The following is a 14854-nucleotide window of genomic DNA, read 5'->3' on the forward strand; positions in this document are numbered from 1 at the left end:
GTTACAGTGAGGACAGGAATAATTGAACATATAGGTATTTTTCAAACATCAAAACTAACTCTTTAGAAATCCCTCTTCCCTGAATATATAGCTATTGTGAGTTAAATACCAGCGTTGACTGTTGCCTTCGTGCACGTGAATTACTGAAAGCATTTTCCCTACAACATAGATACAGGCTCAACGCACAAAGAGATTAAAAATTAAAGTAGCTTTAGTAAAACACTTGCTGCAGAGGACAGAAACTTTGTGTGCCATCAGTAGCTCTCTGCAGACCTGACAGCTGCTGAGCTGTCCCACAGCTGGAAATCAGGGTTCGCTAGCTGCAAAAGGCTTTTACCAGGATGGAACAAAGAGGCTGAAAGAGCAGGAGGCTTCTTTCATCCTACCAACAGGAACCTGATGGGAACGAAGCAGAACACAGCCACAAACAGCTAGCTTCTAGTTTGGTACGGTTTAGATATGGAACACAGAATTGCAAAAGGTATGGCATTAATAACAAAGAAAGCATCTTCAAAGAAGTCATTTCCTTTGGAAGTCACTTTCTTCACTACACATATTAGTTTCTGTTTTATGATCAGCATTGCTCATATGAGATATTTTCTTACACTATTCAACTGTTGTTTGAGAGACCAATAATTAGGAGGTTAAAAGCAGATTAATCCTATCAAAACAGACTGGTTTTATATCTTCACTCGCATTCCTAGATCACAGCTTTTCAGTGATCCCCTGTTAACCCATGAAAACCATCCAAAGGAACTGCAGGAATCTCTGAACAATCTGTGTTCTTAGTTTTTGAGAGCTCTCAAAACACTCTTGAGCCTCACGCGGACCAGCACTGAAACGCTGTGTGGTTTCTTTCACATGCAATGCACAGAATCAAAGCTGAGACAAACTGCAGCCAGTGAAATTCCAGCCTCCTGCCCTCACTTCACAATTGAGCTCAGAACAAAAGGGAAAACACAAGTCAAACAAAACAGCACCGGACACGTTTTCTTTAGCAGACTTGTTTTTTCTGAGTAGTGAAAGTTCTCCAGGACAGAGCCTTATCTCAGTGAATAAAGACATTAAAGACATCATGCTAGTGCAAATATTTAACACACACGAGCACTCAACCTCTCCATACTGATGTTAAACAAATTAACTTACTAGAAGAATCAGATGTTCTTCTTACATGATGTTAGTTTATTAGTGACATCAGGTACTACCTTTACATTCAGAAGGAACAGGAAATTCAGACCGATTCACAAGAACAAGCTGCTCATGAAAAAAGACATCAGCCATGTGACAATTCTGTCAAGAGCTTGGTATCCATTTTCCCATAGTATGTACAGTCCCTCTCCACACAGCATTCACACCTTTAATTACAGCTTTAGCATTATCTGAGATAAGCTGTATGCAATTAGAAATTGTCTTGTATAAAAAGAGCAAACAACAGAAATAAAGTTTCATAGATGTCTTCTTTACTCATTTCTCACGTGGACACACATCGACCCTACCCAATTCTATGGTCCTCACAACTCTTACTTTCTCCAAAATTCATACAGTAGCTTCAAGTGATTCTGGAACTCATCTTCAGACTCATGGCGTGTGATTCTATTGTGAAGTGGGTTTTTGGTTTTTTTAAATAAAGGAACTATGAATTCACTTTTTCTTCTTTTTAAAGGGGCAGATCAGGGCGTCTGGGAAAAGGAGAAGAGCAGGAAAGGTGGCAACAGAGACAGAACTAAGAGATTATACAGACTGATAGCCAGTGCGACTTTTCCTTCTTCCAATGATATAAGATATAAAGACAAGAATGATAAGGAAGCCAAGTGCCATGCCCACTGCGATGGGAATAAGAAAGTTCAGGTCAGAATCAGCAAAGCATTCTTCAGCTGCAGAAAGAAGAAAAACAAAAAAAGCAAGGGAGAATAAATTAGTAAAGGAAATCAAGCATTAGAAACCAAAGCAAGCAAGAAGCAAACAGACATTTTTGAGAACTCACACTGTTAGACACAGTAATACATCTAAAGTAAAATCTGCATTGAGTAAGGAACTGATAGAAAGATTTATTTCTTTAAACGTATATATGACACATCATTTGTATTGGTAATATATTTTTTCCAATTTGTACGTTTAATTTCATCTTCCTCTAGCGAGCAGGCCACTCAGATGAGAAAGGTGAGGATGAAACAGCAGCCTGAGCACGCATTAGCCGACCCCACCTCGGTGTTAACAGCAACATCGCAACAAAAAAAGGCAGACTGGTATAGCACTGCCCGTCCAAGCAACTTCCCAAACCCTCAAGTCACCAGCACTTCTCTAGGTTCCAGACATGAAGAGAAATAAGACAGCAAACCAAGTAACAAAGTAGAAACTTCCTGAAAACTACAAGAGACAGCCAAGATACACGTGCTGAAAGCACTGAATGGAAAACACGACTCTCTTTTTGGGTGGGCAAATTTATTTATTGTCAATTCAAATACAAGAAAGGGTTATCAGATTCAGCTGAGAACTATGTAGATCTTAATGAAATCAATATAGAAGGAAAAAACATAGACAGCTGTAATGCCACAGTGGTTTTTAATACACAGGTTGCAAAACACAATAAAGAGCTCCTTGCTGATACAGAGACGCATGCAAGGATCAGCAAACAGCACTGGGAACTGATTCCAAGCTCAGTGCTACACCTCAGACGTGGAGGCAGCGCTTGGCACTCTTCCCATTTGTAAGAGCAGAGCTCCACCTGCGTGGTGCCAAGACAAGACATTTAGTAAGATACAACAGTGTCTGCGAACGGCTTCAGCACGGGGAGGGCGACTCACAGGCTTTTAATAACGCCGAGCTCCATATAAAGCTTTTCCTGCACACATCCAATGCTTCACCACAAGTTAGCTATTTTTTTAAGTGAATATTTAAACCACTTGAGCCTCTAACTCAATCAGCCTTAGTTGTGGGAAGTTTCCAGTCTTGATGTAGCCCACTACAGTCCAGCATGCACTTGCCACTACCCCTTCACGAAAGGCTATACAAAGCCTTTGCCCAAGAGGAAAGAAAACACCACGGCGAGGTTCAGCACCTGAAAACACTCAGCTTGGACAATCTGAAGGCACCTACTGCCAAGCAGAGCAACACTTGGAAGGGGAAAAAAAGAGGAAAGGAAATATGTACCTTATACAGTGAGCTATTGCAAAATATTCTGACTAGTGAGACAGTATCTAAGTGTCCTAAACCAGAACTGCATTTGATGTTTACTCATGTTTGTTCACTGAAGATCAACGCACACAATTGAACTACTACATGCTGGATAACGGGTCATTAATACTGAACATGAAGGAATTTGCTAGAGGTGAAAGGTGCTCAGCAGGCAGCGACAAAAATTCCCTCTCTCTCCTCTTTAAAGGAAGGAGATTGCTGCAATACACATCACACCACAGCACTGCTACAAGGAATTCCCAAAATAAGAAGGGTTTACAGTTTCATACCAGGAACATTCCATCCTTTACCTCTCTCCAGTTTACCTCTGCTGTTAGAAGCTTCAGAGAACTGTCTTCAAATGCAGAACCTGGTAACTGTACTCCACACTCAGGCCAGAAGGAACAGCCTTTTTGACACGCTTGGTTGAATGTGCCTCCGTTCAAAGTAACCCGAAATTTTGGCCCCTGGCATTTTTAGCCACAGTGTAAGAGCTAGCTTCCCTTTTAATTCCAATTATGAGATGCAACTTTGTGGTATTATACAATAGAGAACATTGTGGTAATTTTTTTTTTTTTTTTTTTAAAAAGCAGCATTCATTGGCTAGAAAATCTTCTTTCAAGGACTACTAGCATGCCATCTTTAAGCTAAAAGATCAGAAAACTTGGTATGTTAGAGTAAAATTTTAATCCTTCAAGATTTGCTGCTAAGTACAGTTTGGCTCACCTTCTTTTCCACAACCCTACAAGTCTGGATTACTACAGACTGCTGGCAAGTAAGCACTGACGCATTCACTTTCTTGCCACCTGGGAACTGGAGGGAGAAGAGGTCAGTTTTGTGGATGACTGTCTGATGTCCTGTTGGGAAAATGGTGTAACTCTTAAATAATGCTTTTCTTTTTCAGACTTGCCCTTCTCCTACTTAGCTGAGGACTAAAGCCCAGAGGCAGACAAACAGCTCTGCCACAGACCCTTTCAAGACTGACTTGTACTTACAAGTTGACAGACATTTGATACCCACAGTCCCATTGCAGTTTAAATTCACTTTGACTGATCCACACCCTTAGGAACCCCACTGCTGCAGTTTTTAACAACAGCCCATTAAAATATGTGTGTTTTTCTACACATTCAAAAAGCTTCAAGAAAGGGTACAGGATTAAGACCATACTTTTTCCTCTTGTCATATGACCACGGAGTTCACAAGATAGCCCAGAAAGAGGTATGGTTATAGTAGTGCCTGTCCATGCGGAAAAATTTCCACTACTGTGGAAAAACAGTAGTACTGTTACTAGGAGAACTGGCAGCACAGACAGGATCAACACAGCTTCTACCTTAGAGGATGAAGCTACTAACCCCTTCCCAGAAGGCTCCCTAATGCCTTCCCACTTTTGCTGAATGTAGAGACTGATTTCATTTTCCAGGATGATAACAAGAAGAAATGGAACCCTTCAGAGCTGTACACCAATTTAAGACAGGTAGTAAAATCAATCCTAAAAATACCTTGTCTGGATGGAGCTACAATTCACAATGGAGTTTACAAGCAAATTTCTAACAATGAACCAGATGCAGAGTGTCTCAGCTAGTTCCCAAGCTGTCTTCTGCTAGTGGTACCCAAGCACACTTCGTAACGTGCTGCAAAACAAAGCACTGGACACAGGCAGGGGACTCTTCAAGGAGCACCTTCACCAGCTACACAACAGAATCTCAGATATAGACTGATTGAGGTTTGCCTTACTCGTTTAGTTTATTTTCTTTAAAAAAAGACAGTACAAGATATCTGTTTTCAAATCAGTTAAAAAATGTGAACAAGTTTCCTTAAGAAATAGAACAATCTTTATTATTTAGAGCACATGTTGAACATGAGCAATACATACAGGAAAACTAGTGGTTTTATAACAACAGGAAGTCAGGTGAAACTTAGATTTGAACCAGTTACCGGCACGTCAGTCTAGGAGTACTTTAATTTCTGAGCCAATATACTTGCAAATGAAGATGAAGTTGCAGGTTTTTTGCAAAGATACTTCTAGAACTGCTGAATTTTGGGAGCAGTTGGCACTAATCTTCTGTATTGTCACTTGGAAACCACGCACAGTTCAAAAATTTGCATGAATACAAACCAGATGAATACAGGGTGGTAACTACTCCTCAACGGAAATGCACGTGTAACTGGTGCCACTGAGAATCAGTCACAAAACTGCTAAAAATCTACATGAACTTCTGCATTTGAGGATATATTAATATGAAAGTCATTAGATCCACTTTTTTTTTTAAATTAAAATGGAAAGTCTTGAAGCTTATTTCAGGATTAAACTTATAGTAGTTCCCCCACTTTCATTAAAATGAATTTCAGTAACTGATGCAAAATTGAAGCTGTAGACTACAAGGTATAGTAAGCGTTATCTACCCATACTTGCTTCCTTGGCTATTGTCAAGAGTAAACTGTTTTTATAAAAAAAAAATTACTGAAAGAAGTGTATTTTATGATTCGTATACAAACATGCCACAGACATCTCTACGATCCTAGAAAACACTAGTAAAACACTAAACCAGCTTTACTGCGGGCTAAACTCATTCTAGAGGAGGAGACAATGTTATGTTCATTAAATAACTAGTTTAGCGGCTCATGTTACGACAGATGCAAAAAAGCCACACTCATCTAAAAGTCTAAGTGACTTTTTTTTTTTTTTCCATGCAGGAAAAACTATTACAGCACACGGAGGCCAGAGAAAAGTTGTGCAGCGAGGGATAGTCTCTACAGAGCTGCAGTTTAAGAACAGTCCAGTTGCACTGCATTTTTTAAGCTCATTATCCTCTCCGTACAGCAAGGAAAAACAGGCGTTGTGGGTCCATCTCAGACTTGTTTGGCTTTTGCATTCTTAACATTAATAAATGCCACACAGCAAACAATCAAACACAAAGTACATTAAACATTCAGAATGCCAATGGCGGGCAGTTATAATGTGGATTTTAATTGGCAGAACACCATTCAAGATGAAGATTTAAAGACAGCTCAAGCTGCAACAACAGATACTGGCTCATTAAATGAAAGCATCTTTAAACAATGGTTATTCAAAGCAACAAGACAGACCAGTTCTGTGCAGAGTATGATATAAAGTTAAGTGCACTTTAAAGTTCTGGAATATTTAGGAAGGTTATTCCCTTTAGACTGAGGCCAGCAAAAACCTTGCAGTAATTCAGCACAACTCTGCCTCAGTTGAGTATTTTAGATGATTGCCAAGGTATAAGAAGTCATGAAGAATTCAGTGCCTAACGTTAATTTTTTTTTTTAAATCATTTGGAAATGACACTGAAGTCTTCCTATAGATCCACCAATTGGCAAGTACAGGTTACCCATTTAGTGTGTACAGCCAGGTTATAGCAATGATTCCTGAAACTACACCAAGGCAGGAGTAAACTACTCAAATTCTGTCAAAGCTCAGTAAGTTACTGCTGCCACTTCAAACGATCACTTAATCACCAGCCTAAAGTTCAATTCTATGAAAAACAAAGTAGTTACTGGGCATCGTGCAATCCTTGTTAAATACTACACGAGTCAACACAGTGACTAACGCTGCCAGCTTAACCCACAATTATGACAACAACTAAGGAACGCAGAGGACAGAAGCAAGTACAAATTCTATGCTGTTCTGGGAGTTGCCCAACGCACATCTGTTTAGAGTGTGTTCTTGTTTCAGGCTACAATTTGTAAAACGCAGAAATAAATCCTAAACACTTCAGGGTTTTTGCAGGATAAAAATCCTTCGCCTAGCAATTCATCCAATAACATTTGACATCTTCAAAACAGCTATGAAACCCACGTTGTCTTCTTAGAGCAGGAAAAACAAAACCACAGTTCTGCTTCATGTGAGATAAACATTTTCTTTGTTTATCAACTCCAATTAGCTGCGGCTAGTAATTACTCCTAAGTTTTGGGTCTCTCTTGGACTTCAGAACTTGCACTTGCTTTGTTTAGAGTGAAATCAGAGCAGGAATGACATTTAGATTCACAAAGTTTGATATCCAGCATAGCTTTTTCTTCTGCCAATTATGTAAGCAACCACTATAATGGCAATCAAGCCAGCAAGTGCAGCACCAACTACAATTGGGATGAGAATGCTGTCATCATCCAGTGAACACTCCTGGGCTGTAGGTGAGAAAAAGGTTGCAACAAGGAATAAATAAAGACAGAATGCTTGCCAAGTATGGTAGAAAAATCTGTTTTTCTTAATATGAAGGTGTTCAAAAAATCAAGTACTCTTACATCTTTAAACTAGGAGAGAAAGACCTGCAGAGGTCTCATGGGTGTATCTAGCATGTATTAAGCATTGGAATCACTTGGAACGTTTGACAAACTACAGTCAGCTAACACAAGTGTCCCTGGTGCTGGAGTTTTCACGCGCACAAGATCTGTACTAGACAAGGGAGAAGCCATTCTTCTACTTTTAAGTCAGAATCAGGCTTATCTACTTCATGCTTAAGGCAAGGCTGGTGCTTTTACTCATGAAGTGACCTAGATTTAGTAGCAAGAACCTATCCAGAAAGGAGACACGTTACAGAGAGATGAAATACCTGTAATTAGGAAAGGAAGGCAGCTAGCTGCAACTTGAACTACAGAGTGAAATGGGACCCTAATTCTTTAGAACGTAGTGATAAGTACTGCTTACCCTGCATACATTTAGGGAGTTAACTGGTTTACCCTGCATACATTTAGGGAGTTAACTGGTTTACCCTGCATACATTTAGGGAGTTAACTGGTTTACCCTGCATACATTTAGGGAGTTAACTGTTTACCCTGCATACATTTAGGGAGTTAACTTACCTCTGACTAAAATAAAGTTCAAAAAACTGCACAATTGTCTAGAGATTAGTCTAGTAAGACTGTGCTGCAAGTATTATTATTAAGTACAAAGACCAGGGTACACTAAAGATTAAGAAAAGGTCATTTAAGCCATTTCAGTTTTCCCCAGACAAGACCAGGATAATGCAGCAAACAAACATTTTGGAATCTTTCCTTAGTTCTGGGTATTCATAACTGCTTCTGAAAGAAGCTCTGTCAGATCATTTCTCCCCTCCCCCCCCCCCCCAACACTCCCTATTCCTTAGGCTGAACAGGTAAAAAGAAACAAAACACCTAACAGCTTACCAAAATCCACTTCTGCTAAAGTTTCGTCCGTTTTCCTATATATCCGAGCTAAATGTTTCCTATATATCTCAAAGTTGTATGTCAAGATGTCAGATAACTTCTAACCTATTCTGCAAGGCAATGCTTAAGTCTCTCTTCAGCGTCTCTAGCTCCTTCAACTTTTATGAAGGAGAACTAACATACCTAGCAGACGTCTTAAATGAGAACAAAGCTTTCCTTGAACTTGATTGTCAGTCTCAGAACTTCATTTCATGAGTTGAAAAAAAAACAACAACCACCAAACAAAAAACAAGCTTCAAAAATAAAGCGCTTGTGCCCAACACTGGTGCTTTTCAGTAAGTAAGAATTTTGCAAGTAGTGTAAGAATTAACAAATAAAGAATTCTTACCTGTAGAGAACTTATCTGCCTTCACAAGGAATGGCTGAATCCATAGATTAAAAGTACGTAGCTGAAGATCTTCATTAATCTCAAGAGTTTGCTCTTTTCGGCACATGTAAGAACTACCAAGGAAAGCATCCCACTTGCTGAAATTGTTGTTGTCTGCAGTTGAAATTACTAAACAAAGAGGAGAAAAAAAAAAAGGGAAATTTGCATGCCTTCTTTAAATGCAAGAGAGTTGTTAGCACAATCCTAAGACTAAGAAGCTGAATCCAGAGGGACTGACTTTTCAACACTTACTACTCTGAAAAACAAAAACCAGCCTGGAGCTGATTGATCTGTTTAACGAAAATAACGCAGGCACTGAAGTTACTACAGTACTTAGCAGTAACCTATCCCCCACACGGACATGGCATTAGCTTTACCCTCGTTCCTCCACTTATTCCAATATTGCAGATTGATGAGTATTTTAGCTTTAGTACCCTTTTAACTGCAGTAGCCATAACAAGCAACTTTAAAGTATACTTTTTACTAATCAAAAGTATGCTTGGTTTTTTTTTTGTTTGGGTGTTTGGTTGGTTTTTTTTTTTTTAGTTTTTGAAGGATTGGTCTCTTCTCCCAGTGAGAGTTAAGTAGAAGTGGTTCGAGGATATAACAGCAGCTTCAATCAAAGAAGACAACAGCTGGTTTAGGTAAAACAACAAGCTTCAGAGTTAGTACAACTGCATTTCACACCTCAAAAAATTATGTTACTGGAAACAGTTATAAAGAAGCCCTCTTAATTTATATATGCTTATCACAAAGTAAAAGAACCCATTAGCAGAAGCTCCAGGAAAAGAGAATGATCCCACACCGCTGTTTGAAGTAACTCTTACAGCCATTTCTGCTTATTGCTTTTGTTCCTACCAACTTAGACTTAAAGCAGGAAGCAACAGTAGCATGAACAGCATTGGGGGGGGGGGGGGGGGGGAAGTCCGAAGTATTTGATAAAAGACAGATGTTGAATAAAAGCTTACACTTGCTTACCAGAACCATTCAGGCGGTTGAGCAGTGTAACATTCACCTCTTTCAGATAAAACTTTTGTACACTTGCACTTGTGTTTTTCTGTTTAAGAAGCATGAACCAAATGTCAGTGTGCAATTCCGCATTTTTAACTTCAAGAACACATGCTTTGCAAAGGCTCACACATTTACCACACTCTTACATTTTCTACAATTCTATCCTGATCCTCCACTTGTCTTGAGGCAGTCAGCTAGACAGTTCCACTTCCCACATGGGAACAGCCTACCACCAGCAAGTGACAGAAGGATTTTACTGAGTGATCAGCATGCAATGCTGCTGAAGTGGAAACTTAAGTTTAAAATAAAGAAGTTACTTACAACAACAAACGTGAAACCAATCAGTGTGCTATTTCCATCATTCAGTTTCAGAGTAGCTGTTGTGTTACCACAAGTACCATCTGCGGTAGTTGTCTTTGGATTGACATTGATCAGAAGAGGCTGAAACACAGACACGCCACGTCAAAGACATTCAACTGCCTTAGGAACACATTGTACCAGTCAGCAGCAGTCTTCGGCTAGAAGAGCTTGTCATGAAGATGACAGCAGGAAGATTGAGCCTGGCTGCTATCAAACCAAGGCCACTTGAGTTAATTTTACATGCTGGTAGTAACGAAGCAAATTGCCCAGTGAAGTCTTATTTTGTTGACCTAAGACAACAGGTTAGCTTTGGCTCCCTCTGTGGGGAAAGACAGTATCTGCAGGGACCTTAAGAGCTAAGAAAGTTCCAGGCTTTCAGTATTAGACACACTCCCAGTAACGAGTTACATTGAACCCACGAAAGGTTCTGAGGCTAGATTTTATGCCACAAAACTGTTCTGATGTCAGAGAGGTGCTACGCACAATATGCAGAAGCAGTTCTGGACAGCCAGCAGTGTACAAAGCAAATACCCTGTTGCTCACATTTCACACCGAGTAACTACAGCAGCCTTTCTACTCTTTTAAAATAGAAGAGAAGCACCTTGACTTGGGAAACATTCAGCTGCAGCCCCACAGTAGCCAGAAGACAAGTTTTATTTCCACTTTTAAGAGAATAGTTTCCTGTGGCTGGATTCTCCACGGGTTTGGGAGCACTGGTTGGAGCAGGTGATAAAGTGGTGGTAGATGCAGTAGTCACATTGGCAACAGTAGGCGGAACCGTAGGTGCAGAAGTAGGTGTATCAGCACGACATCTAGACTCTGAAAAGAAATTTCAACCACCATTTCAGTGCTGATGACTCACAGGTCAGTTTAATGCAGATACCAATTTCTTTGTTGAAATCCAGGCTCATTGGGAGTTTGCTTATCACCAAGTCAAAAGTCCCAAACTCAGTGCTATGGCACAGCATTCCAGACAATTTACAGCTACCATCTAGTCTCAGGAATTTTGTAACGTCCACAGTTTAAAATTCATGTAGCACATGCAGCACTATTTATCTCCGACATACAGAAGTGAAACACAGCGACAAAGACAGCTAAGTGGTTGTAGAAGTGCGGTATGTATTTGCAGTAGACAAAGTAAGCAACTCTATTAAGCTACACGTAGCAGAATCTCTTGAGTAGTGGGGCTACGAGATGAGACAACAAGCTCTGGACTATTTAAATGAAAAAGTAAAGGCTACCACTGAAAACGGAAGGCAGTCAGCTACAAACCTTGACACCTAAATGATCTAGTCAGCAGTGGTAGTTCTGAAGTGCTTATTTTTAATACCCCAATTATGGAATACACAATTTATTGGACTACCACCTTGGCATGGGAACAATCTACATTAGTAGACCAGATTTAGTAGCATACACTAATCTATTTTTCCAGGAACAAGGAAGGATGTACTAAAGGATATTTACAGGAATATTATTCAACACAGCTTATCTTACAACTGGTGGATTTTTTTATTATGAGACTTTGCTCCCTGCACTACGATGCAGTACAAAAAAAGCTCATTCACAAACTGAAACGCTCACCTTTTTTCCCGATTGTGCCATTCTGAACAAAAGCCTGCACGGTGACATTCCAGAAAATCTGTGTTACGTTTTCTGCTTCAAAAGAGTCAGTATTATGACACACGAAGACATTATTCAGTTGAACTGGACGCATAGTATCCTTTACAACAATAGTAACCGGTCCTACAAATAAGCACAAATATTTTATGCCTTATGAACTACAAGAACATTTATAGGTAGTGTTACGTTTTATGTAATTCCATAGGACAAAGAGTAAGAGATAATTAATGGAGTTTAACAATCCCAACCTCTCTTGAATGTTTCACCTATGTGTCCCAACCTGGAGTGCTAAGTAATGCAGAGAAGTAACCAAGCTTCCAGAACTAGACAAGCCATTAGAAAGGTGAACCTCTTTACTGAAGCTTTTAAGGTAAAAACCCACTTCCTGTTATTAGCAGGTATTATTACATGCAAAGCCTAACACTGTAGTGCTTTGCTAGGTGGAAGGTGAAGTAGTGCATGCTAAAAATCAGCCTTCCATATGCCTGTTGTCTACTAGCAGCACCTCACTGATGGAGGCAGTTCAAACAGTTAACCTTCCCCTTCTGTTCCACTGAAAGGAATTACACGTTACACACACAAGCAGCATATGGCACAGAAGCCATCAGGTACATTATCAGTTCTTCTAACTTTGAAAAAGCCAACCAAGGTCAGGCATGTGAGATCTGACACTTGTGGCTGAGACTGTTTAAGTAGGATTCTGCACTGAACATTACCTTTTCTTTTAGCATCAGGAAACACAGAAGTATCGTTGGTGTTGTAGGTAAACGTGATAAAGTCACCCTGGTAAGTTTCGTTGGTTTTCGTAAAGTTAACGCTCCAAGAGTGACCTTCTCCAAACTGTACTGCCAGAAGAGCAGCTTCTGTGTCATTGCCACAGACACTTCCATTGTGTGTCACACTAGACGACAAATCCAAGGCCGCGCTTTTCTTTTAAAAAAAAAAAAAAATAATTTAAAATGTTTTCACAGACAGCAGTTCTTCCCTGTGACATTATAAACTGGAGTTTAAACTGCTGGAGTTAGATGGAACCTTGAACAAGACTAGTGAGATTATTTTAGGCTATTTCTCAAAAAAAAGTGCTCCCTGACACCTGACTTAGAAAGGAGCCGTATCAGATTCAAGTACAAAAGCACAATTCTAACTTGGCTGTAAATCTTACTGTGCTGAGCTGCAATTTACATTCACTGTTTGGTCTAAGAACATTACTACACTAACACACAAAACCCACCAAGTTCGACTAGTATGCCACTTAAATGAGTGCAATAGAGCACTTCCAGTTATTTGCATTATTTATTGCACACTTATGCTTTAAGATGAAAACTTAGAAATACTCTTTTAACAACTGACTTACTAAAAAACAAAACAAACATAAAACCCTAAACACCCTAGATAAACGAACATACTTTTACCCAGGACAAAATACAGTTCTCAACAAAAGTTACCTCCAAATACTTACATAATCACTACTGTTTGTTTCATATGTTATCAAGAATCTCATCATCCATTTTGCATACAGGCACGTAGCATTAGAGGCATCCTTTACCTCTACTTCCACTGCATAGGACTGGAAAAAACCTGCAAGATAGGATTACTAGCTTTTAAGACACTGGTTCTAGAAAATGCAGTAAAAGCCCTTAAGAGGACAGCTCATTACAAAGCAGTAAATTATTTCAGGACTGGATAGAATCTGCCAGACACTGAAAGAGTACCTAGATTTCTGCAAAGTCTCAGAACTAGGAAGCACACCATGAACTTATCAAAGCCAGATAAAAATTTGAGAGAATGCTTTACAGTCTATTTACCCGATAAAGACTAATATCTAAACGAGCTTCCTGGTGACAAACCGAGTGAACCCAAGTGCATAAACACAGCGCTTAAACCACGCGCTGCTTGTAGACCAGGGTGTTCCTATTATGTGTTTCATCAACGGTGTGACTCACGTCGACCTCTAAGAAGAGAGATTCAGGTGCCTTCACCGTGTTTCCACAATTTCTGGCTCCAAGGACACGGATGTTAAGTTCCCTTTAGGTTTTTATAAGACTTTTTACCGTCGTTGGATTTTTAACCCAGGGAATCTCCACAGAGGCACTCCCCGCAGCCAGCTTTGATTCGCACTGCCGTGACCACAGACCCCCGCAGCTCCCAGCCGGCCGCCGGTGAGGTGAGGAGCGCTGACACGACCCGCGCACGCCGGTAAAGCGCCGCTCGGGCAGGCCGGCAGCCCGCAGGCTGCCCGGGCCCACAGGCCCTCGGGTGCCGCCCGGCCCGGGAAGGGCGCCGGCCCGGCACGCGCTCCTCCCTCAGCGCCCTCCGCCACCCCGGCGGGGCAACAGCGACACGGCCCCCCCGGGCCAGCGCGACGCGCCTCGGCCGCCGCTCCCCCCCCGAGGTGGCGGCACGGCGAGCAGGCAGCCCGGCCCCGGCGCCGCCCCCGCTCCGGGCCCGCCGCGGGGAAGCCGCCGCCGGGCTGAGGCGGCCCCGGGCTCGCGGCGACCACCGCGCGCCCGGCCATCGCGCGGCGCCGCGTCACGTGCGCGAGGGGGCGGGAGCGGCGCGAGCCCACGGCGACACCTGCCCCCTCCCCCCCCCCCCCGCCCCGCCCGCAGGCCCGGCGCCCACTCGCCGCCCGCGGGCCCGGGGACGGCCGCCGGCCCCGCTCACCGGAGGCGCCGAGCAGCAGCAGGAAGGGGAGGCAGGAGGGCGAGCGGCGCGGCTTCATGCTGGCGGCGGCCGGCGCGCGAACGCCGCGAGACAGCGGGCAACGAGCGGCAGAGGCGACCGGGCGCGATAGAGCCCTCGCCATCGGTCATGTGAGGGGAGGGGCGGCGCCGCCCGCGCGCCGCCAATCGCCGCGCCGGGGCTCGATTCGATGGCTCGCGGACAGCGCGCTCGCGGCGCGGCGGCTCGGGCGGGCGGCGGCTCGGGGCAAGTCCGGTCCCGCCCGCGCAGGAGGCGCGGAGGGGTCTGGGGGGGAGGGGGGGCGGCCCCGTGCCCGTGCCCGTGCCCGTGCCCGTGCCCGTGCCCGTGCCCCTACCCCTACCCCAGGTCCTGCCCCTGCCCGTGCCCCTGCCCCAGCCCCTTCCCGTGCCCAGCCCCTACCCCAGCCCCAGCCCCTGC

The 14854-nt window shown here is 42.6% G+C and overlaps 1 protein-coding gene across 3 annotated transcripts; it reads right to left on the reverse strand.

The window, feature by feature from the left end:
• Positions 1 to 1731: 1731 nt before the first annotated feature.
• Positions 1732 to 14458, reverse strand: LAMP2 (lysosome associated membrane protein 2). Of its 3 annotated transcripts, none has more exons than XM_086619679.1 (9): positions 14399 to 14458; positions 13194 to 13312; positions 12451 to 12664; positions 11696 to 11857; positions 10716 to 10933; positions 10076 to 10195; positions 9722 to 9800; positions 8705 to 8872; positions 1732 to 1874 (listed from the first exon to the last, which is right to left on the reverse strand). In XM_086619679.1, the coding sequence occupies exons 1-9, from the start codon at positions 14454 to 14456 to the stop codon at positions 1732 to 1734; spliced, it is 1281 nt and encodes a 426-aa protein (XP_086475805.1). In that variant the 5' UTR covers positions 14457 to 14458. The 3 variants fall into 3 exon arrangements, with proteins under 3 accessions (XP_086475805.1, XP_086475804.1, XP_086475806.1); XM_086619678.1 differs by lacking the exon at positions 1732 to 1874 and adding an exon at positions 3787 to 7317; XM_086619680.1 differs by lacking the exons at positions 1732 to 1874; positions 14399 to 14458 and adding exons at positions 3787 to 7317; positions 13678 to 13695.
• Positions 14459 to 14854: the final 396 nt, after the last annotated feature.

The sequence above is a fragment of the Tauraco erythrolophus genome, chromosome 13, assembly GCF_009769465.1.
Source record: "Tauraco erythrolophus isolate bTauEry1 chromosome 13, bTauEry1.pri, whole genome shotgun sequence".
NCBI classification, from domain to species: Eukaryota; Metazoa; Chordata; class Aves; order Musophagiformes; family Musophagidae; genus Tauraco; species Tauraco erythrolophus.